Source organism: Penicillium citrinum (genome assembly GCF_028827155.1).
Source record: "Penicillium citrinum strain IBT 23319 chromosome Unknown utg000002l:1.0-3833315.0:1.0-3834789.0, whole genome shotgun sequence".
Classification (NCBI taxonomy): Eukaryota; Fungi; Ascomycota; class Eurotiomycetes; order Eurotiales; family Aspergillaceae; genus Penicillium; species Penicillium citrinum.
Genome location: NW_026622687.1, coordinates 944,574 through 968,987, shown reverse-complemented (window position 1 = coordinate 968,987; position 24,414 = coordinate 944,574). Strand labels below are relative to the sequence as shown.

Sequence of the window (24,414 nt, the reverse complement as noted above, 5' to 3'; positions counted from 1 at the left end):
TCTTTCTCCTACGTTCTCATATAAAGGATGTGAATATCCTGTCGAACTAAACAACAGAATTCCTAGATTTTCGTCAACTCTATTTCGAACAAAATCTTTGCAAGCGTACAATGTCTTCTAATGACCTGGAAGACAGAATCATGGCCTGGTGTATGACCCAAAAACCCTATTCTGCTTCTCATACTGACATCAGATTACTTCCAGTCGTCAACAGAGTTTCGCCAAGTTTGCGAATTAAGTACGATGATGTTGCTCGATACATTGCAGCGACCGGCTCACTTCCCATCGGTGAAATCACTGAAGAGAAGATAAGGGAGATACTCCTCTCAGAAATTTCCTATGCCCCTATTGGCCTCATCGAGAAGCTTGTCGGTGATAGGGAAGACAATCCAGATCGAGAGTGCGTAATGACTGTTCTAAAGCTTCTTGTGAAAGGACATCTTCCAGCTTCTGCACAATGCCCTTCTATCTTGGGAATATTCGTGACAGATGACGGATGCGACTTGACCAATTATATATTGGACTCTCAGTCAGAGGAATCAAAACACTTCGGAGTAAATTTGGCAAAAGTTGGTGAGAAGGTAAATCATACCTTGGGAACCTAATATCAGAGCATTTGCTTTCCCTTCATTATTATAGTCTCGTCACAATTTAGATTACTTTTGACAGGAAAATTCAATTGCGAAATAAGTTCCAGTGTTACTGATGAATGAGATGCAGTAATGACGATGGAATCCAATTGTCTTGTACATAATGCATGCGCACCAGATAATTAGCGCTGACCATTACAAATTGGGGTTTAGCTTTTCCCGATGGCAGACCATTTGTTCCTTACCAGCTCGTTCTCGTATTGGAAATTTAAATCGTAGAATATATACGGATATGGACAAATGGGCGACCGCAGAGACGGTACTCGTCCACATGATGTGAGTTCATTTGCTGTCCTCTTACCCCTTTGGCGCCATCTATCCAGAATCTAGATCGATCAAATTTGTGAGACTGAGCATTCCTAGCAGATTTCACTTCTTGAACATTTTCCCGCCAGTCACCCTCCGCCTCGGTCTGGGAGCAGAAGCCTCTTTGGCAAGTGTTGGAACCATTGTATTGCTCCGAAGCGGTTCGAAGTATTTCTCTCTGTTCAAAATCATCATACAAATGTATATTTGGTATGTCCACTTTTAATCTGGATTATAGTGTAGAGATATAAAGTATCGCCTTTCTCCTGATCTACTTTCATTGCCTTACCGAAGAGCATGCCCAATTTAGCTCCTCCGCCAAGAGCCAAAATGACCCGCTCTACTTTTATGGCATCCATTACTCCTAGATATCGCAGCCGTGATCTCGAGTTGGTACGAATCCCCCTTCACTGTGAAATTCCCATACTAAGAGCAAACAGGTGCTCCTCGGGTCTTACTCCGAGATTCGCCATTCGTACAAGAAGATGAGTCAGAAAATACAGTGCTGGCATCACAGATCAGGTAGCGATGAATATGGGGCAGCCAGAGTATCAGAGGCAACGATAACATCCAGTGGCATCATCCGAGCCGAACGGACTGTGGTGATTCAAATATCTCGGATCAAATGAAAGGCAGCAGCAGATCAAAAGGGCTTTGTCAAGGACCAGGCACATTGTACACGGAAAGCATTAGGAAAGGAAATGGTTCTATGTTGTCGAGGCACATATAGAGTAACTTAATCACTTGAGTGCACGGTGCTACACTGGAGTCCTGGGCATGGCCTATAATTACTTGAAGTCAACTCTGTTCACAACTCCGCAGATTTCTTGCCTTCAACAATCTTTTTTGTGCGCATCTATGCCCTCAACTTAACCTTCCATGGAGACTTATTTTTGCGAAACCAAAATCATTGGTGATGCAGGATATTTAGATAACGACATTATCAGCTATAGCCACGAGTGGTTCACCTCTCAAATCGAGACGCTTTTCTATGGTGATCCTTTTGAATCCCAACAAACGTTGAGTGAAGTCCGCATCTTCTATGATCATGCCAGTCTCAAGCTTCGTGCATGCTTAGACAGTTTCTTTGAGACTGAAGGTGACAGGATTCGCCAACTGGCTTTGACGCATTGGCGGCTGTTTGTCGACTTTGAGGCCGCAGTCGATCATCAGGAGCTCCTACAATACGAAAATGACATGCTGGATGTTGTCACGCTCAGTGTGTCTGATTCTCTGCCCGACCTCGTCTTCCTGATTCAGCATGACATTGTTCGGCCGCATTATTACAACCGCTTTGGTCACAGCCTCTCCTTTCTAGCTTTCCAACAGGGCGCGATCGAGGCGTTTCAGTACCTGGTCACCCGAATGAGCCCGATTCATCTTCTGGCCCCTGCGTCGATCGCAGACACAGAAGATGGACGGTCGATCCTACAGCTTGCTACACTTGGTCCACATATGTTCAGTGCTTGTTGGTCAAAGATCGAAGAGATGCCTCTGGACCTACGACGGGTCCTCTCCCTGGAGGATGTGTGGAACCTCTGCCGATTTGCAAGTGTGTACTTAGCCAGCCGCATGCAAATGCGAGATATCGACATTGCCGACGCGGTGCGGCGTGATCCCTCCTTATGGCTGGAGATGATTTTGTACCATAAGTGCCCTGGGCCTTTGTTTGATTGGCTATACAGCAATGGTTGTCCACCACCAGAAGACTTTCTTCAAGTTTATGCGGCCAGGTTTTACAGGTTTGAAGCAGCCTACTGGCTGTCAGGCTTCAAGGGACGACGGTTGCCCGTCGGGGATGGTTTGAGATAAGAGGCCCGGCCGAGTCGATATTCTACCAGCAGAGAGACTGATGGGAACCCCTGATGGCCAGAGAGAATTATAGATGTGGAGATATTGAATGTAAGATACTGGCTGAACATCTGCGGGAACAAAGGTCTTCCAGCTATGACGTGCCCAATAGTAGTCACGATGCAAATAGAATTCCCTAAATGCACTGCAATAGTAAAACAAACCACGGACCGGCGTGCCAACTTTGCATTTCGTGAGACCTATCAACTGACAAGCATACTGCCTTGGAAAGTGGGTACATGCACTGTGAACAAGCCATACCACTCCTCTAGCTTTGCAATCTCACATTCGAGGTTATTTGAACATGCTGAACATGCATCATTCTAGCTATAGAATATTTATTCCCCAAACATCTAATGTAGCCAGTTCATCTCCAGTAGTTCTTTTATCCAACCTCAACTCATCTATCTAAAGCACCTCGATAACTCTTTACTGCGGTTTATTCTCTTTCAATTGCGCATCTCAATTACGCATCAGAGCAGAGATGCCCTGGTTTTGGAAAAACAACCACCGCAGCAACAAAGCAAGACAAGACGTATGTTTAAACTGGCTCTTGAGTCTACACGGACTAATCATGAAAATAGCTCATCGTTTTCTTGGATGCTGAATGTAGCATCGATGAAGTCATTATTCACTTCTAGCGTAATGGCCTGTATCAAAAGGAATCTTGGCACACGTACGACGCAATTGGAGATGCAGCAATAGAAGCGGTGGAAGCTGCGTATTGGTGTTGCGAAGAATTGCGAGAGCTGGCAGGAGGCTTTCTTCGGAAAGAAATTGATCGACCCGACGCAGTGGCCCGCCTGGCGAGGTTAAAATTGAAGTCTTCTCAGAGGAAGGCTCGTGGCTCGATTTGTCTTGGTGGAGTCGAATGAAATGGCTCTGGTGCATGCCACTGATTGGATCAGACCCAAGTCCCAGACAATAGATCAGGGGAGAACAGAGAACCCACAAAGTAGTACTTTGCAGATCGAGACGCCATCACAGCCGGGTCCTGATGTTTCTGTGAATATAAATACCTTCTGTGTGGCCCTGCGATTCAATGCATAAATCTCCATCCATCATGGAATGCTTCCGAGTCCTTTCCTTTGACAAAGTCAATAATCCACTCAAGGATCTGATGAGAATCAATGGCCTCGACAGAGTCAGTGGTGGCACGATCATCTTTAGTTACCGCCCAGAAGATCCGTCGACGCCTTACGTCTTACTTCTCAGACGTTCTCCTCAGAGTAAAGACGATGCCGGCCAGCTGAAAGCCAATTCCTTTTCTGGTACATGGGAGGGTGGCGGGGGTGGAGCCAATCTCGAAGACGAGACCATTGCAAAAACAGCAGTACGCGAGACCGCTGAAGAAACTGGATTGGTACCTCGGGCCGCGTCCAGTCGTGTTTATTGTGTGCGCTTCACCCACAAGGGACATCGAATGGCAAAATTTACGTTCATCACGAGGGCCGATGAGAACGTGAGTTGTCAACGGCGGTGGTCCGACGAACATCAAGAGCCTCGTGGTCCAGCTGGTATACGATGGAGCGACGAGCATCTCGATTGCGTTTGGGTGACGGAAGAGCAAATTCGAAACTCGGTGCCCTACAATCCGCAAGATATGGAAAAATGTGGACTCGTCGTAATGGAAAGCATCAAAATGGTTTACTTGGACTTTTTCGCCTGGTTGAAGGAGAATGACCCTGAAATGAAGTGTCCTCTGCCTGAGTATCAACTGCCGAGCAATCGGGCGTAGCACATCATTCGGTTTGGTTGTTCTGAGAGCTAGAGGTGATCCGGGGGTTGCAGTTGTTAGCAAGCTACATACCATTACTTTCATTAATCTTCTGGGAGTCATCTGGGAGTGAGTAGGACAGTGGAGTGTTTCGTTTGGTCTAAAAAATGCATTGTTTTTGCAAACAACACCGTTGATCATGGCCTAATTCAAGCCAACCACATATTCTAAAGTCTGAGGGATGATCTGCACCGTAGAATCGTATCTTAGGCCACGTCGGAGGCGAGTGTCCGCTCACTTGAGCCAGTAGCCCAGAATACAGGATGTTGAGACGTGGAGTTTAATATAAAAGTCATCGGTTCTTCATCTGCATGGTACTGAGATGCACGCATCTATACACTTTTACCAAACAAAGGCCATGACACAGGCCTCTGGACTTGAATTGTACTGGCCTATACGGCGGATATATTCTGGGTGTGTGTTGCCTCTGTCTATCCGTCGATGTCACTAACAACACAGACCATTTTTCTATATAGATGAAAGCTGTGGTAGATTCTTTGTCTGGCCACAGTCCGATTTCCTCGATTTGTGCCAACAATGGCTAAATCTCAAACGAACCGACTTTTCCCCAGCGCAGGTGCTTCTCGTCCTCAAGAACATGCCAGGTAGTGGGCAGTATTACAGCAATGAGCTGGGCCAGCTGGCGGATGTGATGCGTACTAGACTTTCCAAGCATGGAGTTCCGGGCTCCGACGAAGGGAAGCTTATTCATCTCGCTCTCGGCTGCGTTGAGAATTATTGGATGAGACCAGAAGGTACGAATGAGGACGGCGGCTTGGTGAACCCATGTAGGATCATGGTGCAAGTGGAAAACATTCGGCCAGTCGATCTTGGGATTTGGGAGGTCACAGCGCGGTTGGTGTTTTCCCCTGATACTGTGGTGACGAAACAGGGAAGCTTGGACGAACTGGTAAGGACGTTCCAGGCCGGCAAATCCATCGTCAGCCCTCCTGTGACTCTTGCACCTGGATAAAGGAAAAATGAAATTGGCCCGTACATAAAGCGACCCATGACACACCGAAATTTTTCTAGATACACCAATCTCCAAAAGGGTTCCGCGCAAAGTACACTCATTGTAGAGTAAACCTGTGACGAGACAAGTTCAAAATTGTTCTTTCTAGCCAAAAATTGCTCTCTATTTGGTAAATCCTCGAGATGTACAACGCCCAACCGCATCCACGATGCAAGAATACCAGTGCTCGACGGTCTGCAACAACGAAAGCTGCATGTCTGCCCTGCCGACAGCGAAAAATTCGTTGTCAGGGCCAGGTCTCCCCATGTGGTACATGTGTGTCACGCAAGATCGAAGGGAAATGTGCATTTCCAGATCAAGAGACGGTCAGTGTCCCGGAGCAGGCGTCACAAGTGATCCGCAATGATTTCAATGGCAAAATGCCCGAGGAAGACCAAACTTGGGACACTACCGACAACACAAGCACCCTGTCAGACCTGAGCTCGACTCCTAGCCTGAGCGTCGGTGCTACCGACGATGAATCCGAAGCACGAAAAGCTCGTGCTGACACTATATTCGGGCAGTTGCTCCAGGCTTTGCCCAGTGGGCAAATGATGAAGGACCTGAAGGGACGGTACTTTGCATATGTTTCTCCGGTATGATGCCCACGACCGACGATAAGTTTCCTTACTCACAGCAAGCCAGCTTTTTTGCGTCCTCTCTCAGACAGATTTTGAGAAAGAATTTCTGATTTTCCATCAACATCCTGCTGTCACACCTCTCGCGTGGCTGTCGCTGCTGTTCGTCGTGCTGGCACTCGCATGCCTGACAGAGGAACATCCGGACAGTATCCGCCCGTATCGCCTTTTGTCCATGCGATATGATAGAATCGCCTGGCATTCATTATCCACCGACAGCCCACCCTTTCAGCCGTCGGTCACGGCATGGAAGGCGATGGTCCTCCTGATCTACGGTCGTCTTCATCGCGGCGAGAATGTATCGGAGGATCTGCGGTTGGCGTATAACATGGCAAACACCATCGGCTGTGACTTGTGCTGCCGCCAACCTCCAGAGTGCGAAAAACACGGTATCCTCTGGATCGGATTGGAGATGCTGTGCTCCATGAACAGGCAAGCATCCGGCAATGCTTGCGAGCACGGGCACTCCCGAAGGAACGGGCTTTGGGTTAAAACCTACGGCAAGGACTTTGTTGGATTGCCCAGGCTAAGAATGGGCTATCAAATGCTTTATCCGGCAAAGGAGCGTTTCACGCTGCTTCATTCCAAGCTGCTGGAATTATCCGGCTTCATCGCGGACAGCACACCGGATGGTTTCTTATCGGCATGGAGTCTCCTCGGTCTTCTTGGTCAAATGTCATATATCGGAGCATCGATCGACGAGTTCTCTGATGAACTCAGCGCTTCAGATGCACAACCGGAAGTTGGGTTTGTGCAGCTTAAAATCCTCCAATATTGGTTCCAGTACCTCCTTCTCTGTGCTTACAAGCCATTCCTCGAAAAGTATTTCAGCGGCGATACTTCACCCCATACCCTGTTTTACGCGGCAAAGTGTGTCGAGAGCGCTCAAGCCATCCGAGTTGTATTTCGCTCGCTGTCCGATAACCAACCTTGCAAGGCATTTACGTGGTACTTCCGAGTGTTCGGAAGAGAATATGTGGCTGTGGCGGAGAGAACCCTGAAGCGGACCAACCACCTGAGATATGGGTGACAAGGGACCGGACATCATGACAGACAGGATTCTGAGCTGTGACTAGGCCTTTCTGACAACCGATAAATCGGAGCTGCTCGGGCCCCCTGTTAATTCTGGGTTTGTTTCCAATCAGTGGAATACCCCATTACCCTAGTTTGACCGGCGTGGTAGGTGCAGAATTGAATCTGAGGCAAAAATAAGTTACTTCCAAGAAACTTACCGACAACACTCCGGTGTATTGGAGACAAAAGTCTCGACGCCGCATTCAAAAGGCCGAATCACGGAATTCCAACTAGCTTCAAAAACCGAACTACAATCCATCTGATCCTCCATTTATTGCATGCGGATTGAAGTTCATAGCATGTAATCCGTCTATTAAAACCTACTTACTTCAGTAAAACAGACCAAACATAGTTTAGCTGTATAATGTCCGTGAACTAGCGACGATCCTCTGCCGATAATGAGACTGAAATTACCAGATATGGTGTTACGCCGTAGCCACCGGCTTTTGATCCCACTGGAGCATCTGATATTGCTTTTTTCACCACACATATCCGGTTGAATATCCAAGACACGGTGCGGATGATACCGGTAAAGCTGTTCTGATATCATTGATTGTGTTGCAACATGAGAACTAGGTGTAAGAGATGGTATACATTTAAATTGATATAAAGTGTAAGATCAGTACGCCTTTTTTGCGCTGCACAAGTTTGATCGATCAACACATTCTGGTACTATTCCCTCGGCTGTATCTTCATAGCAGACTCTTTTCAGTCACGCATGACCTTTTGGTCTCGCCAAAGTCATCAGTCGGTATAACGACGGTACAAATGCCTCGGCTTCTTCTACTCAACCATTCTGTCATCATGAAGTTCCGCAGCAAAAGCCTCCCGAATCTGCGATTCTGGAACCGTGGGCAGGGCCACAACGACTACGCTGAGGTATGTTCACTACCTATCTTCCAAATTTCACAAGATTAAGACCGAACAGAATATTACTTTTACTTTTGTGAAGGCATTATATTTGGAGGACGACATATGGGTTGAATACTGGCGGAATCGTGAATATAGAACGTGCTCGTGGTCCGAATACGAAGGCATCGGAGAAGCCGCGACGGCAGCAGTGGTGGCAGCTCAGTGGAGCTGTCAGGGTCTACAAATACTGGCCGGGATGGTACAGCAGGGGACGATCAACCGTATTAATGCCAAAATGCGTCTGGAGCAATTATCTTCCCAGGCTTATGGGAGAAGATTCCGTTTGTCTCTTCCGTCTGGTCGAGATGCAGCTGAGAGAAGCCGATTTGATTAGCAGTGTTAAGAATTTGATAATCTCGAGAGAAGTGGACTGCATTAGGGAGGCTGCAAGCTATGAAGCATGTAACGCCAGACATTTGAAATATTAACATCGTGCCCGGTCTTCCTCGTTGGATGTATCCGACTATGTTCAGCTTGCTTTGCCAGAATATGATTCTGATTCATATTGAGGCAGTTTATTACAGCATCAACCATGTAATTTCTTTTGTTTTTTGCTTTTGTTGTTGAGAGATTGCGTTCACTGACTCACGCTTGCCTTTACACTAGTTTGGTCCTTTCCCCAACAGCACATGATGTAGAGTTCGTAAAGCTCGGCAGGGTTCCGAGGATACTCAGGAGAATGCAAAGGCAGCGCTTACGGCAAGCTCCCGAATCCTCCCCCTGATAGTCCCAGTAGTGGTTGTACGTTTCCACTGGTCACATCCGTGATGGTATATTGACAATGTTCTCAACCCGGCAGTGTTATTATATTGGACAAAAAGGAGGTACATTGATGTATCAGTATAACCTAGGTGGCTTCTTTTACATTCTTGACTCATATGTCGGTAAACTGAGACACATTACTTCACAGCTGAGGATTCAAAAGTTGTCTGGTAGCCGTGGACACATCCGACGCTGCACGGAGACATTCATTCGTCCAGAAGGTTCTTCAAGGAAGTGCAAGATCCCTTGTATTATCTGCCCAAGTTCCCATCGCAAAGTAGATGAATAAAGGAACCAGGGTCGATGTCCACAGTGCTCAGCGTGCTTTTGCCTTGAACAGCGCCACCACCAGGAGCTTCATCTGTACACTGGCCAGTGATAGGGTTTCCGTTGTGCATAGAAGAGCTCCCATCCTCTTCCAGTCTGGACGACCCGTGCGCGGTGGATTTGGGATCCCTTTTGGCTGCATGGAATAAATCGGACTCGGTGTTCAAAGGTGACGGATCTGCGTTAAGTGGGTTACTAATCGGCCTTTTTTTCCACGGGGTGACGAATGATCAAGGGCTAATAACCTTGCTCGCTTGCCCGCGGAACACTAGCGGAAGTAGATTGCTTCGGTCATGGAAGTTTAGTATTACAAGGGTGTTGGTGCAATTTTTGCGAGCGCAGCGACCTACCTGGGACTTCCGAGGCAGTGCGCTTTCCCGCACTTGCGGGGTGAGGCATGCCTCTTCAAGACATTTTTCGTCTTGGGGTTTTTGCATTGCACCTGAAGGGAAGGGGGGTTTTGCTGTGGTTTGTCAGTCCTGGTGCCTTGAGGTGCAACAAAGTCGGGTTCAATTAAAAGTCGGGGAAATGTCTAGGAGATGAATGATTTATATCTTGAGGCCTGACGCATTGCCAGCTGGCGTTGCAACCCATTGAGATGAAAATTATTCCCAGAGGATGAAGGGGAAATACGTGGCTGCATGTATATTACATCTGTACATGGTTTGTCCGATCTCGAGTGTGGCAACCAAGTTTCTGTCCGTCCTGTAATCCGGATGATCGACACTATGCTTGCTGTAATACACCAGTAGAACTTGAGGCAACTCGCTGAATCTGGCTGGCTCAAGTCCGAGCCAATCCTAGCGTATGGCCCCGATCATATCGATGGTGTCTGTGGATACGTATCTCCTTCGGCTCCACCTGTGAAAATCCCAACACGAGAACCCATTCTGGCTGGACCGGGCTCACCTACCATTCCAACGATGTAGCCCTACCTCCACGTACGCTCCCAGGAGTCGCCCATGCTAAAGAATACGCGGAGTACATACAAACATTATGAAGGTACGACGGTATCTGACGGAACTAACCTGTCTTTGATCCTAGAGAGCCAATATAGAGCATTACCTGGATTGGCTACTCCTAGGGACTCTTGATAGCTCCGAGCACCCGGTTGACTCTGGTGTCGAGTGGCTCGCTTAGAGTCTTTAGCCATGGCTCTGTATCTAAACGGGTAATAGCTTTAGGGTCAGTATGTCCTTGAGAAGATTTAATCGTCGTGACCAAGTTTCGGCCGAAGGCTGAGTCGGCATTTCCTTTCCAGCAAGGTTTGGGACATGAATTGATGACGCTACTGTACAATCTACACCTATGTGAATCCTGATTCTCTCTATTTGAGCACGGATTCATTATTAGGCTAATCATACCTCATCTAGAATCAAACAGTTTATCTATGGACATGAACATGACACCGTTCGCCAATTCGAAAATAAGTTGATGCGTCCGTTATATCATGATTATTTGCTCTTGCTAATGTACCACGTTAGGTCTATGTCAAGCAACCCGTGCGAAAGCAGCAGTTCCCTCCGAGTCGGATCTATCGGGCAATTCACTGGTAGACCAAACGAGCCCTCGTATGGTTTGAAGAGTGTGTACCAACTAGCGATGCTGTGCTCGACATACCAGCTCAGCGTCCCGTGCAGTCTCTCATGCCCTCAAAGAGGCACAGTACGCTGCAAGAGTCACTTTGCAATATTTCCTGAACCATCTGGATGGTATTTTACCCTACGGGCTCGATGATCTGTACCGGAGAAGGAACCTTTTCAATGCCCTAGCAAGCTGTGTTGGCTTCTCGTTCATATCCCGGACATTCGCCGTGATAGGATTGGAGACAAGCTCGCAGGGACACCCCATTAACTTAATATCCAAACCCTGCGCATAGTCAAGTCTGAAGTTTCTGCCATATATTCTTCTCCAGCTATTCCGCAGCCGAACCAGCCTTGATGGTCCCGGCATATGTTTCTGTATATTCTTTCCTCCGCGTTGTGGATTTTACATCGGTTGGTCGGTACACGGCTTCTTGGTATCGGAGGTCGGTTTATGATAGTCTCGATTAAAAATAAGTAGTGGAGGTTGCTCTGTGTGAGAGACAGGTACGATCAGGGACATCTAGGTGGTTCTCTGGCGGCCGTAGCTGGCTGTTCAACGGCCTCGGTGTCAAACGGTGCTTGTCAAACGGCGATGAGAATGGCAAATGCATCTGACACCAGCTATCAAGTCCCGTGTGCCTGTCTACCCTTCACCTCGGTGAGGTTGAAGGTATTATGCCATGATTCCAATTTGCTGGTGGGGTTGTTCTTCCATGTCCATCACTCCTTGACGCATGCCAGCTGTCGAAATCGAAGCCTTCGGTAGGACTGGAAGACAGCGACACAGTGCCCTTCAATGAATCAAGTGTGTTAACCCAATAAACTGCCTCCGATGACAGGATCAGGATCCTCATCTTTTTGCACTTCCTGTCACGTTTGGACTCGATAATCAGAATGGGTAAGGGGTGGGAAGGTCGGCGTCGTTTAATGAACGAGGAAGAACTAGGAATAGAAAGAGCTGTTAGATAACTGTGCAACTGTATTGGAGGCTTTGGTTTGGTATATTGATGCTTGTATCAGGTTTACAGGCCGTTCCCGTTTCTTGAGGACTGGGTCACGGAGCCCATTGAACTCCTCCAGCCGTTTGCCTGTGATCTGGATTAAGATTCTCGATGAGCTCAGTCCTCATGGACCAGCCAGACGTCCTAACGGGAGATATGGGGTAGTGATATGTGGATACGGTGTGAGTTGAAGACGTAATCGGGTGTAATAGAATGTTTGTGGAAGAAAAGCTGGCCAGAAAGGGAGTGTAACGGCAGTCTCGTCTACTAAGAGGCTCTCTCCATTACAACACATAACTTCGAATTACCTTTACTAACAGCCAAACAAATCGGCAACCTCTGACATGGGGCTCCCTCATATATAGATATCTTATAGAGACAGCCATACAAGATGAGTAACCCTTTACTTCGCGTCGTGGGATCGACAGCCTCGACTACCAGATTCCTGCCTGGTTCACCACTTTTGATCACGGCACCTTCTGACATTTACGGTCTATAGAACAGCCTAGACAGCCCCATGACTACTTTCCAGCAAGCGAACCTTTATCGCTCGCCCGAGCTACCTCGACGAGTTGCACGAGTTGGGGAGCACAGTGATCAAAGATCCGAGGGTGATGTTACAACCGAAGACTTCATCCGCGAGAGAGGGCTACACGTCGGATGAGCTTGACTTCTAAACCAAGTCTTCTCTTACATTCCTTGTCCCTGGTGGTATCGTTCTTCTGATTGTTTTGGTGGAAGCTGCGATGCCGGTTATTCCCAGGAGATCTATGGCGTTCGGAGGTTGGTAAAGGGGTCCTGTGGTTTCGGCCTAATATTCCAAATGCACGACGACTTTGGTCAACCTGAAGGAACATAAATGCTAATGATATTGTCTTTGAAAGTGATTAGAAGAGTCTCACCCCTCCCATCACACCGCGACGTCCGCTCCAGTATTCCTTCCTGATTCCAGAGTCAGTCTCTGACCGGTGATTCTACAGGAAGGGCAGCAGCCCAACGATACCTCTGGTTTCTACTTACCTGGATATTCAAAACATTAAATCTCCTGCAGTACTTATGTGGAGACCTGGGAGGGAAATATTGCCGTTGAGCGCCCTGCTCCCGGTGAATACTCAGTTGGTCTCGGGGAGCAAAAGGACGGCCTCGATAGACTACGATAGGAGCCAACCCGGCGGCGATTACCATCCCATCAAGTACGCATTTAAGAATTTTTGAACGCCTCAGATACAAGGGCAATCGTACTGATGCTGCCACTGTACGCCACAGGCCTCGAGGAATCCCTGGAAAATATTCACAAACCGAACCAAGGTTCTTCCTTCGTCGAGCACAAAAGTCAAACCATTATACCTACAGACAGAATGGCGCTACTGGGAACAGCACCTCTTGGCTGGGATATCTCTCTCCCTCATAAAACTCCAGCAGGTGGCATACGGCCCAGTCAAACTCACATTATAAAGGCCGCCGTTCAAGCGTTGGAACTGCAATATTACTTCGCAAAAAGTCATTGAAGCTAAACCATATTGATTGCAAGACTTTTAGCAGCACAGATGGCACAAATTAAACTTCCCGAAGAATAATTATACATACTGTACAAGGTTCGCTTGAACAGGCCAACAGTAGCAATAACAAAAGACCAATCAAAACCAGGTTCCTTGAGCGAACAGCTAATGATGAAACACGAAGTAAAGGGCATTTAGCATCTTCCTGCTACATGAGCATTGAGATTTGCCGCAGCTCCCATTTCTCATCATATAACACCCCAGGATAGGCGGTTGGTATCACTTTGGTGGTGGCAGAGGAGCACCGGGCTTCTTCACACCTGTTGTATCATAAGCGCCACGTCTGCGAGAGTCAGTAAAATTTTCCAGCAAAAGTAATCAAGCGCAAGGTACTTAGAGCTTACGCCATAATGTAGCTTTACTGGCAATATGTCAGACTGGCTAGAAGAATAATCGTAACGAATGTGAATGGCTTCTGATTGCAGGTTTGCTGGTCTCTATGGAAGGCAAGTTGGAACTTGCCTTGACGATTTAAAGCTACTTGCAACGCTTCTATGAAATGAAGAGGCAACCTCATAGCTCTACACCAGCGACACCATAGCAAATACTCCCACAATGTGATCCTAGGGTGGGTAGCTCGCTATCGTTTATTGGATGGCCCCAACGCCACGTTTCATAGTTCAGGAACCAGAGTAAATGTTGCAGATTAGACAACGGGGCTTATAACCACATGTAGAACTCCCATAGATGCTACTGTATTGCCATGCCGACATGCCTGCATCGGTGGCCCAGGGGAGGCAGCGTTTACTTGAACTTGCCAAATGACATTAGGTTATAAGTCTTTTCCGAGCACTTGCCGAAGTTTCGATCAAGTCACGAAATAGAAATAACAGGGCTACCAGATCCAGCCACAGCGATCGACACTCTTTGGAATAGGACGCGAATATGTGTTCTAGATTCTAGGCTGTCATCCTATTGGGACGATGCCGATTGGTGATCTGGCGAGTTTCAATTGAGGGCACAGGAAGACGTGATGTATTACCACCCAGATTTCGCCCACGAACGTGTCAGGTGTGGTCGATAACGATTACCGTACGGATAAACAATGTCCTTTCAAACTGTTAGGTCAAATGATCCTCTACTGGTATGGTTCTGTTTCAGGATTCAGGAACAAAGTGAAACCTTTGGTGTATCTATCTGGAATTGGATATAATACACCGATAGTATTCTGGCAGAGACAGTATCCCCGGGATGGGCTGTAGGACCATGAACTACTGACTGATGAAATGCATGAGATTATGATCTCATATTTCATAATGAAATTGCAGCTTTCCAATCCCCGATAGCATGTGGGGGCTAACTTACTCCTGGGACCTGCGAGAACCAACCCGGGCTAGAAAGGCAGTGCCCCGGCAGTTCAACCATTTTAGCACGAGGTAGGCCGACCATTACCTCACTCTAGCAGAGCTGAGATAGCTCTAGGCCACCCACCGAACACTCTTTTGCCACGAATGGGCATGTTCGATCGTATGTAGATAATTGGCTTGGCGCAATTGCAACTGCCTTCACAAGCATTATCTCCGCTCTTTTTGCGTAGCCCTTCTGTGGTAGGATCAGTATCTATCTAGATGAGTTCAAAAATAAACGTCGGTCATTGTCCGCTAGGGCTAAAGGTCAACGCTGATCTTTGTACGAATGAAGGTTTGAAGGGCTCCTGGGAGCATGGTGTAGTGATCACGCTGCATTCCGAATAACGCGGACAGCTATTTTGATTGTTACTACGTTACCAGCCCGTGTATGATGCCACTTTCGATCGCGTTGTTATACGACACTTCATGTGATCTACTACTGGTTATTTTACTCTGTCTATCAGGTTGTCGGTCCTAGAAGCGTCCCTCTATCACTAACAACGTGCACCCGTACGCTTCTTCTCCACCCCCTAGCATATCATTAGGCAATACCCTCTAGAGATTCGACAGTGTTCTGGCATGAACTTAACACAAGTAACGGAAAGGGGACTTACCCATTTAACAAATATCTCAATAACCAATGAGGAAGGATTCAAACAATCTCCACTTCCAACTTCGTTGACGAAAGGCGGGCTTCATAGCCTCCAAAATCTACATTCTTCTTTCTGCGAAAGAATGAAAATTGTATTATTTTGGCATGGAATCTAATCAGTATATCAGAGGTATTTTCTCCGGGTAATTAAGTTGTCCAAAGATCAAGCATTAAGCCATTGCGGAATTTTGACAGCTTGCTTTTGATAATGCTCCCGTAAGTTCTCCAGCCGTACAATTTCACTTTCATAAACATTTTCCAGCAGGTTATTCCGAAGATCAAGCACTGTGCTTCGAACAGCTCTCCATCTATCCACGAACAAAATCATGGCATTCAGAGATCTCTCTTCGTGATTTGAACCTTGAGAGGTTTGAATGATTGGATCCGATTCCAATAAGCGAGTGCAAGTATATGACCCGAATGCTCCGGCTACTTGATTTTCGTACTTTCCATCAACCACTAGGTCCGTATGTCCATCGAGCAGAGGAACAACCAAGACAACTGTATGTCCAAGTCCTCTCAGGCTGAGGTATTGAATGGGGTCAGTCGAGGGTGGGTGCTTTGCGCGAATGATCTGGAGACATCCATAAGTAATGTGTCAAACGCCGAGGGGCTTGCAAGATAGAATGGATTGCTTACTTTAAGATGAGACATGTTGGAAAAATGTTCGAGTCTATGGCCTCAAACCCGGATCCTATTTGCTCTGAAATAGTCTCAGTGGGAGCAGGTACCATAAGAATAGACTTTAACAAAAATACCTGCACATAACGTATGTATCTTGCCTCTATCGAATCAGGCTTCACAAAGAATGATAAGACAGGGGAAGAAGGGCCGTAAGTAGGTTGAAAGCTTTTAAATAGCCTGGTAATGCCAGTTCAACTTGATAGGCAATCCGACCCCACTAGAGATTTCCGAGGACCCGAAGGAACCGGTCCACAAAAGGGAAAATAGGTATGACAACTTGTATTGAAATAACATATGCTCCTATACCTCGTGGGATCTGCCTGATCCAATCCCGGACAATCCCAATTGATGGTTCAGAGAAGTCAATAGTGCTCCTGTGCAAACCATCCCCGGGCCCACCCATCGGCAGTCTTGGTAGCTCCGAGTAGCCGGTTGGCGCTGGCGAAGAGGGGCTCGCTTAGGGACATGGGTTATAGCTCTGGGTACTAATTGGGCAATAGCTTGACGGTCATCACGTTCCCGAGAGAATCTACTCATCGTGGCCAAGTTTCGGCCGAAGGCATGGTCAGCACTTCCTTTCCCCTAAGGTTTGGGGCACGTGAATTACTGGTGCTACCGTACTCTCTACTCGTATGTGAGTTTGATTCTCTCGAGCTGAACGCGGGTTCATTTTCCGATTAACCATACCAATTCCAGAACTAAACAATTTGCTTGTCTAAATAAGCAGGACACCGTTCGCCAATCTAAAATTATGGCAATGCTTCCACTATATCATGCTTGTCTGTTCTTGCTAGTATGTCACAGTAGACCGTTGTCAAACATTTCGTGTTGAAGTAGCAGTCCTTTCCAGGTTAGATCTATCAGCCAATCCACTGGTAGACCAAATGAGCCCTCGCATGGTGTGCAGCGTGTGGCAAGACGACGAAGTTGTCAGGCCTCGTGGTGGGTTCCAACCATGCTGCCCTCGATATGCTAGCCCAGCGCCCTCTGCAGTCTCTCATACCCTTATTCGCCGCGATGGGGTTGGAGACAAGCTTGGAGGGACTCCCCGTCGACGTTGTATGCGAAGCCCATCCATAGCCGCTTGGGGGTGATGTGCTATCGCACTCCCTAGATAGTTCGCAGCCTAATCGACCTTGACGGCCGTTTCTATGCATTCCCTCCGCGGAGTTGGTGGCTATCTCGAAGGTTCATTTATCGTAAGTGTGAACGAAGGATATGTAGCGGGGATCGCCCTTAATGATAGAAAGGTATAATCGTGGGCGTTTAGAGGGGTCGCTGGTGGCTATTACTGGCTCGTCAATGATTCTGACGTCGAAATACGCGTGTATAAGTGACAACTAACCTTGACACTGGACTCCAATGCTCGCTGTGCCTGTCTAAAATTGGCCCTGGTAAATTTGAGGTTGCTCAAGCTTTAATTCAAGGTGCTGGAATTGTTTCTCCATTTCCACCGGACGGCGACCCAGGTCTGCTGTCGAATTGGAAGTCCATCCTGGCTAAAAAGCAGCGACGCAATGCTCTCCAAGGACCCCAATTTGTAAACACTATATCCAGATATCACCGGTGACAAATCTCCGCTCAACTCCTTTTGTACTTGGTGTCGCTCTTGATTTCGATCCTCAGAATGGGTCAAGGCAGTGGAGCTCGGTGTCGTTTGATGCACGGGGAAGAACTAGGAATACAGAAAGCTGTTAGTTCTCTTTGTAACTGCTTTTGAGGCGTTCCTTTGGCCTACTGATACCTGCGTCATGCGTACTGGCCCTCTCTGGTGTACTGATGTACAGAGTCTGTCGAACTCCTCCAGCGGTTTGCCTGTGACTTAGCTTAAGGATCCCGGGGATATCTTTACATATGAGCCAGTTAAACGTCCTCGTTATAGATATAGCGGGCAAATATGTAAAGAAGATGGGAGATGAAAGGATAATTTGGTGCGATGGTGCGATGGTGCGATGGTGCGATAGGATATTGTGGAAAAGGATGGCCAGAAAGGGAATGGAACGGCCGCCTCGTCTACCAAGAGCGTCTCTCCTTTACAACACACAGCACTAAATTATATTTCTACAATTTATAAACAGCCAATCAGATCAATTACCCCCGATATCAAGCTCACCTTACATGCATTCATCATTCAACCACAGCAGTCCGAGACGAGGAAACAGGTACTTTGGATTGTGGGATTGACGACCTCGAAGCCAGATTCCTGCCTGTTACACCTCTGGTTGCTCAACCTTTCATCGTGGTAGCATCTACTATCCACAGTATATAAAACATTCTATGCGGCTAGAGCTTTCCAGGGAACGATTTCTTATCGCTCCCCCGAGCTAACTCATACCGGCCGGAGGGATAATGATCAGAGAACGAAGGGTGATGTTGAAACCGAACCCTTTCATCCGCCAGAGCAGGGAATACTTGATATAGGCTTGACTTGTAAACCAAGTCATTTCGTACGCCTAAGCTGCCTCCTGGTGTTATTCTTTCTTCCGTTCATACAAGCAGGAGCTGTGCCACCTGTTCCCACGGCATATATGTCATCGGGGATTGGTAAAGGGCTTCGTGAATTGAGCCTGGTCATCTGGAACCGACTGCAAATTTGACAATTCTGAAAGAAATAGCATGCTAATTGTTTTCTTCCACGGTCGCTAGGGAACCTTGTCCTCTTGATACGCTACGTCTCCAACCATGGCCTCTTCGTCGTTCGCTGGTCGACGGTTCTACGGGAGGGCAGCAGCCCAATGTTTCCCCTCCCCTGCGGGTTATCGCCACCATACTATTTGAAACGTACAAATTCATACCGTATTTGTCTGGAGCCTGATTGTGTGCCCTGGTCTCGGCGAATGGTCATTCAACCTAGGTAGCTGTCAATACTGTGGTCAATTTTTGCCTGTAAATGCGTGAAGGGACCCAACCGCTTGGGTAAGTGAGAATGCCCTGGAGGAGGGTCGGGGACAGAACGGGAAACTTCATAGGCCAGGCAAACCTTTCTCTATCCACAACACCGTCAAACTACACCCTTTCACACTTCATAACCAGGTATTATCAATACTCTTCCTTCTGCCACCCTCTGCCTTTGTTGATCTACTTCACCAGCGCCAACTATCCGGGTTCATCGGCTCACACGAAGGCTAACTGCGGCCCCATCCGCCGCCCTCGTCCTCGATTTGCTTCTTGCTGCAGCCGTACCACAAGAAGCTGTGCGGCAAGAACGAAACGAAAGTGAACAGACGAGCTCCACTTCAACATCCCCTGTTTCTCCTCGCAAGTTCCTCCCTATCTAATTTATCGGGCCTGGTCATTTTCAACGCACCACGAACCAACGCAGCATCGACACATCATGATCGTGACATCGTCTACCTTCATTCATTCTTCATTCAACCGAGTATTGTCCAGCATTGAAAACTTCAGACCATGCGGCGTATGAGGCATCCTTGGGGCTCAGTAATACAACATGTATGTAAACGGTGGCTGATTGGCATCAGGTCCAGGTAATAGAGCCCAGGTACCACATGATTCTTCTGTAATTTACGAAAGTGTGAACTATTCTATTGACATCAATGGATACTCAGGGCTACAATATCCCCAACCAACCCCTTGTGTCCCTTCCGACAATGCAAAGTCGACCCTACACCTATCCACGGCATCCCATGCCCCATATCCCACATCCACAGGCACATGGTCATTGAGATCGATTCCATACCAGCCCCACAGTCCTGGTGGAGTCTCTATAACGCTTATGAGGCTATGAAACGCTTTCGTCGTAAGAAAAATGCAGGCATTTTCTACAGAATAATGTTGGAATACCCACCGCTTTGTTCCTCTGAGTATTTTTCCTACCAAGACGGGCCTGCACTGTTCGCGATGATTCCATAGATAAAACCTGCTAGTGGTAGGAATTGGCTCCAAGAAGCGAGCAACCTACTAGGATAATTTTGAGGAGCGGCCGGGCCTACCTTTCTAGCTAGTCTTGAGAGAATAGAAATAAAACTTTCTCTACCCCTCAGAGATGAGGAAATAGTCATATTACCTTCGAACGCCCTTTCGCACTATGCTACCTTTGGCCTCCTAACGCCTGTTCTCAGGCATTGGCGAGCATGGTCTTAGCTCGCCTAGGCGACGGATTGTCTCCGATCGCGCTTGGTGTCTATCAAGCAAGTTTCCGCCACGTTAGGCGTATAGGTTCTCAATAGCCAATCACTAAGCGGCGTCAGATCTAGCGTCAATTCACCCAGGTTTGCCCCTGAACGAGGTCCCATTTTTCGAAATGGAAAGAGTATAAGAAGGGCTCATTGGGTGATAGGGACTTCTCGAGCTTATTCCAGCATTCCCAAAGTCTGTAACTTAATCACGCCTTCAACCCATTCAGTTCTGTCCACCACAGCTATGGATCAACCCCATCACATGTACGAGGGGTACCTCTTTTTCAAAGCCGATCCTCTACCAGGACACCAGCCGACATGGTGGCGTGTTGAGCGCAGTTGGATGTGTTTCACTCAGGTCGACTTGTATACGATGATCCATCAACGAGCTTTTCAAATCTCTGCAGCCAATCAATATCAAGCCCTATCGACCGAGCGGCGTCTCCAATTGGACCAGCTCATCCATGAACGACGGCAGCAGGACGCTTTTGCCGAATGGAGCTGTGCCTACGCAGAAGAACATACAAGGGTCACTAGTGGTCAAGACTCTATTTCTCATGGTCTCGAAACGATTGCAATGACAGCAATTCTTATGCGTAGACCACGGGCCACGAAAATCCATCCGAGAACGCCGATGGGTGATTTAGTTGACCTGAGCAGGTTGCGGCCTTCCATTATGGGTGTGACAACAGCGTCTGGGCTTTCAGCAGGTCGCACGCATTCCCACAGCCTGGCTGTGAGCAAGACGCATCGAGATCCTATCCCGTCATCGACACAAGGACGAGCCAGCAGAACTTGCCTGGAACATGCACTCTTCGGCCGCCAGTCGAAAACGATGAATGGATCCGCTCTACCGGAACGGTAAGCCCACTCTTGTGAGCCCTGTATACATTACCAAGTACATAGCAAGGATCACTAACGGAGCAGGTGAGCAGCAGTGAGAGGGTAAAATTTAAACAAGATCATGGGAGTAAAGATGGCTCTGAAGAGACTGCCTTCGAGAAAGAAAGGAATTATGGGTGCGACGAAGCGCAGAGAGCCAATACGATTCATGACAGGTCTGACCAAAACCAACGCTCCAACCATAAACGTCGTCGAATTGCACCGCGCATCGCTCGGGCCTACAGGAAAACAGGATACAGGAAACTGGGATTTCTGAATCGCAAGTGGCACCCCAAAACCTGCCAAGTTCCTAGGAAAGCACGTCTTCATCGGCTACAGAAAATATTAGTGGATGCGACTGAAGAACGACTAAGCATTATTCGAGGACACCGTCGTCGCAATTCCTATTAAATCGTTTCCACGGCGAGCTGGAAGGAGACAGCCATATCCATTGCCATTACTGCTCATTCATGTGATCATTCGCTTCTATTGCTTTTTTTCTGCTTTATAAACAATTATTCAAGTTTTGACTCCCACATTCATTTGGTTTTTTGAAATTTCTATCCGAGATGTCATTGTACCTAACGAATAACTCTACTAAATACGTATAGCAACAGCGTACTTTACATCTTTTCGGCAATCTCCTGCATATGCAACCATAAAAGAACCCCCGTCAGTTGGGTAGCTACCTGGTATTTCATTCAGGCCTCAATATACTGGAGAATATACCTAAAACATACAAATTTATATCAACAGGTATACATAGATCAAGTAATTTTTCTGGCTTGCAATGTGGACGTCTCAATACACTAGCTCCGTCGCAGGCCCCATACAGAACAATCCCACTGTCTTTTCGCAGGGGCGCCGCGCTTGACGGGAAGTCGCCGCGTATATTCTTGACGGAGAATTCTGGGTCTAAGCAGGGCATGGTACTGTAGGTGGAGTGGTGAATACTGGCTGAATATTCCTTCCCAGGGTCCTGTTCACTCACGAGATGGCGAATTCTTCGCCCAGCTCACAATTTGACTGTGCCTTGGGAATCGGTCTCAGGTACCAGTCCAAGTTAGAAATACAAGTAATTTTCCTGAATTTTGAACTGTGTCTAGTAATTGCAATATGGTGGAGGGCCTAATCAATATCCCCAAGCCGAAGTCAGGGGGAGAGGAGAGGAACTGGGCTTTTCTTGTGAATATTACATAACTAAGCGTTCACTTTCTTCGCGGTCTATTGCTACTGGGTCCTGCTCTCACTACAGCCAAGGTCGCCAAGTTTCGAAAACTGAATCGCAAATCACAAAATTTAATGAAATATGACTAATACCATTTCCCTCTCTTTGGTGAATGCCATACAGAGGTATTCTGATTCACCAAGCCATAGAAGTGTTGCCCAAAGCCTCGATTACATCCCTAGCTTCAGATGGTTAGCTTCTCCAGCTCAATTTAACAAATCAAACTTGCGTAACTTCTGTAAGCGAAAATTGGCCTTTTTCGTGCTATATGCTGGCACAGAGCCTTGTTAGAAACCTCTTTAGATGTCGTCCCTGCTTTCGAAAAATGAAGTGCGAAGAAGAGAGTAAATCAGGATATTTGCGAGATTTAAAAATAATCAAGATGGAAGGGCCATTGAATGGAACTCAGATACAGCAGGGAGGTGCACTGTACTTTCCCTTTGCAACATACTGCTATGCCAGCTTTTTCCCATCCTCTTCCGGGAGGTAATCCAGGGATTCTAAAGTTCTCTCCGCCGTGGGATGGGAATGGTAAAATATCCGATAAGGAGTATATGAATCGTAAGAGAGCGCCCTATCTTTCAAAACAGACACCGCCCCCTGCAATGTTAGGATCTCATTCCCACACTTTGTCGTGAAAATTTCTGGTGATTGATTAGTTTTTTTCCCCGCCGATGACGAACGCAACTGACCAGCCTGATTCTCGAAGCCATGGAAGATCGACTGCTTCAAATACCATGTTGACAGGAATAAAGGGGCAAAAATTGCTGGATAATGAATCCCCACTCCGTGAGTGGCCATAATGAGGAACATTGAAGTAAACTGTGAGAATAATTAACGAATTTCGAGATCGACGTTGACACCCATGCTTACACAGATCACACCAAGTCCTTTGAGAGAGTGGTTTCCTCTCCAGTGCCCAATCTCATGGGCTAAGACAGAGATTATCCTGTCCGTATTTTGCTTCAAAAGGCTCTCGTCGAGAAGGATGTATGTCTGGTTTATACCTTGGCGGCAGCAACCAACGGCATTCGATTTTGAGATGAGGAACGGGCTGATGTAAATATCGGACCAACGATACCCCTGAATACTGACAAGACACCTGGCTTTGGTTGCCAGATCTCCTGAATCTGGGGTCCAGTTCTTCAAATCTCCTAAATCATTGACCTTATAAAGAGCTCCAATGCCAATCAAAGAGAACCCCAACCAGAGGCTAAGACTTATTGGTGCTGATACCATACAAGATAATGCCAGCGGACATATTAGTGATAAATTCTGATTATTGTAACATCCGAAAGCATGTTCATAAGTTTGTCGATCAAAATATGAGTCCGATGGCTTTTTTGAGGTACGGACCCGGATTATACAGACGAAGTAAGACAACGGCAGCCTGCAAATGAACGACAAGAGCATAAAGATGGGAGGAAGGACTGGGCTCAGAATCCAAGCAAGGACAATCTCCACGAAGAAACCAAGAAAGTGAAAAGCCAGGAGGATGACAATTTTGCCACAATCATCGCTCTGCAACACCATTACTAAAGGGCGACAGAATTAGAGGGTGAAAAGCTGGAATGAAAAATAAATACCTGAAAGTCTTTGACCAACTGTGTGAAAAGCCGATGAGAAGCTTTTGTTCTCCCAACAAATCTCCACTGGCGGAAGGACAGGTAGACATGGAACGTCGGGACGACTAGCAAGCTTAGAAGCCTGAAATTATCTTCTATAGACTGAGGCATCCTAGATTTTTGTATAAGGAAGATTGGCAATCTTCTGAGAACAACACTGATCACTTTGATATGTGCGAGAACGTACAAGGACTGAATAGCGTCTTGGGGTTGCGCCTTTAGAAAAGACTGACAGAATTTATAAGGTGAGAACAAGCGTATTTATGTAAGTGGAACTAGGTCTCGTGGCGTCTCTCATTTTAACTAGGGTCTAGGGTCAACGCAAAATTCTTTTTCCTGGTTAGGAAAGATTTTCTTTCTCATTAAACCCATCCCAGGGAAATCTGTGTTTCCCAATTCTGCC

At 47.2% G+C, this 24,414-nt stretch overlaps 10 protein-coding genes across 10 annotated transcripts; 8 read left to right on the top strand and 2 right to left on the bottom strand.

Moving 5' to 3' along the window:
• Positions 1 to 110: 110 nt before the first annotated feature.
• Positions 111 to 666, top strand: N7469_002211 (uncharacterized protein; the record flags this gene model as incomplete). Its single annotated transcript, XM_056641131.1, has 3 exons — positions 111 to 150; positions 205 to 581; positions 640 to 666. The coding sequence occupies 3 exons, from the start codon at positions 111 to 113 to the stop codon at positions 664 to 666; spliced, it is 444 nt and encodes a 147-aa protein (XP_056503625.1).
• Positions 667 to 1,835: 1,169 nt separating this feature from the next.
• N7469_002210 (uncharacterized protein) lies at positions 1,836 to 2,768 on the top strand (the record flags this gene model as incomplete). The annotated part of the gene is made up of 1 exon (XM_056641130.1): positions 1,836 to 2,768. The coding sequence occupies one exon, from the start codon at positions 1,836 to 1,838 to the stop codon at positions 2,766 to 2,768; it is 933 nt and encodes a 310-aa protein (XP_056503624.1).
• A 523-nt stretch (positions 2,769 to 3,291) lies between these two features.
• On the top strand, positions 3,292 to 3,682 carry N7469_002209 (uncharacterized protein; the record flags this gene model as incomplete). The annotated part of the gene is made up of 2 exons (XM_056641129.1): positions 3,292 to 3,342; positions 3,449 to 3,682. The coding sequence occupies 2 exons, from the start codon at positions 3,292 to 3,294 to the stop codon at positions 3,680 to 3,682; spliced, it is 285 nt and encodes a 94-aa protein (XP_056503623.1).
• Positions 3,683 to 3,870: 188 nt separating this feature from the next.
• Positions 3,871 to 4,545, top strand: N7469_002208 (NUDIX hydrolase; the record flags this gene model as incomplete). Its single annotated transcript, XM_056641128.1, has 1 exon — positions 3,871 to 4,545. The coding sequence occupies one exon, from the start codon at positions 3,871 to 3,873 to the stop codon at positions 4,543 to 4,545; it is 675 nt and encodes a 224-aa protein (XP_056503622.1).
• A 580-nt stretch (positions 4,546 to 5,125) lies between these two features.
• On the bottom strand, positions 5,126 to 5,658 carry N7469_002207 (uncharacterized protein; the record flags this gene model as incomplete). The annotated part of the gene is made up of 2 exons (XM_056641127.1): positions 5,126 to 5,549; positions 5,603 to 5,658. 2 exons carry the CDS (start codon positions 5,656 to 5,658, stop codon positions 5,126 to 5,128), a joined length of 480 nt encoding a protein of 159 aa, XP_056503621.1.
• Positions 5,659 to 5,739: 81 nt separating this feature from the next.
• Positions 5,740 to 7,264, top strand: N7469_002206 (Zn(II)2Cys6 transcription factor; the record flags this gene model as incomplete). Its single annotated transcript, XM_056641126.1, has 2 exons — positions 5,740 to 6,192; positions 6,263 to 7,264. The coding sequence occupies 2 exons, from the start codon at positions 5,740 to 5,742 to the stop codon at positions 7,262 to 7,264; spliced, it is 1,455 nt and encodes a 484-aa protein (XP_056503620.1).
• Positions 7,265 to 8,112: 848 nt separating this feature from the next.
• Positions 8,113 to 8,554, top strand: N7469_002205 (uncharacterized protein; the record flags this gene model as incomplete). The annotated part of the gene is made up of 2 exons (XM_056641125.1): positions 8,113 to 8,187; positions 8,222 to 8,554. 2 exons carry the CDS (start codon positions 8,113 to 8,115, stop codon positions 8,552 to 8,554), a joined length of 408 nt encoding a protein of 135 aa, XP_056503619.1.
• A 3,733-nt stretch (positions 8,555 to 12,287) lies between these two features.
• Positions 12,288 to 12,560, top strand: N7469_002204 (uncharacterized protein; the record flags this gene model as incomplete). Its single annotated transcript, XM_056641124.1, is given in 2 exon segments — positions 12,288 to 12,387; positions 12,406 to 12,560. 2 exon segments carry the CDS (start codon positions 12,288 to 12,290, stop codon positions 12,558 to 12,560), a joined length of 255 nt encoding a protein of 84 aa, XP_056503618.1.
• Positions 12,561 to 15,619: 3,059 nt separating this feature from the next.
• Positions 15,620 to 16,110, bottom strand: N7469_002203 (uncharacterized protein; the record flags this gene model as incomplete). The annotated part of the gene is made up of 2 exons (XM_056641123.1): positions 15,620 to 16,030; positions 16,096 to 16,110. 2 exons carry the CDS (start codon positions 16,108 to 16,110, stop codon positions 15,620 to 15,622), a joined length of 426 nt encoding a protein of 141 aa, XP_056503617.1.
• Positions 16,111 to 20,520: 4,410 nt separating this feature from the next.
• Positions 20,521 to 22,184, top strand: N7469_002202 (uncharacterized protein; the record flags this gene model as incomplete). The annotated part of the gene is made up of 2 exons (XM_056641122.1): positions 20,521 to 21,137; positions 22,097 to 22,184. The coding sequence occupies 2 exons, from the start codon at positions 20,521 to 20,523 to the stop codon at positions 22,182 to 22,184; spliced, it is 705 nt and encodes a 234-aa protein (XP_056503616.1).
• Between the last annotated feature and the right edge of the window lie 2,230 nt (positions 22,185 to 24,414).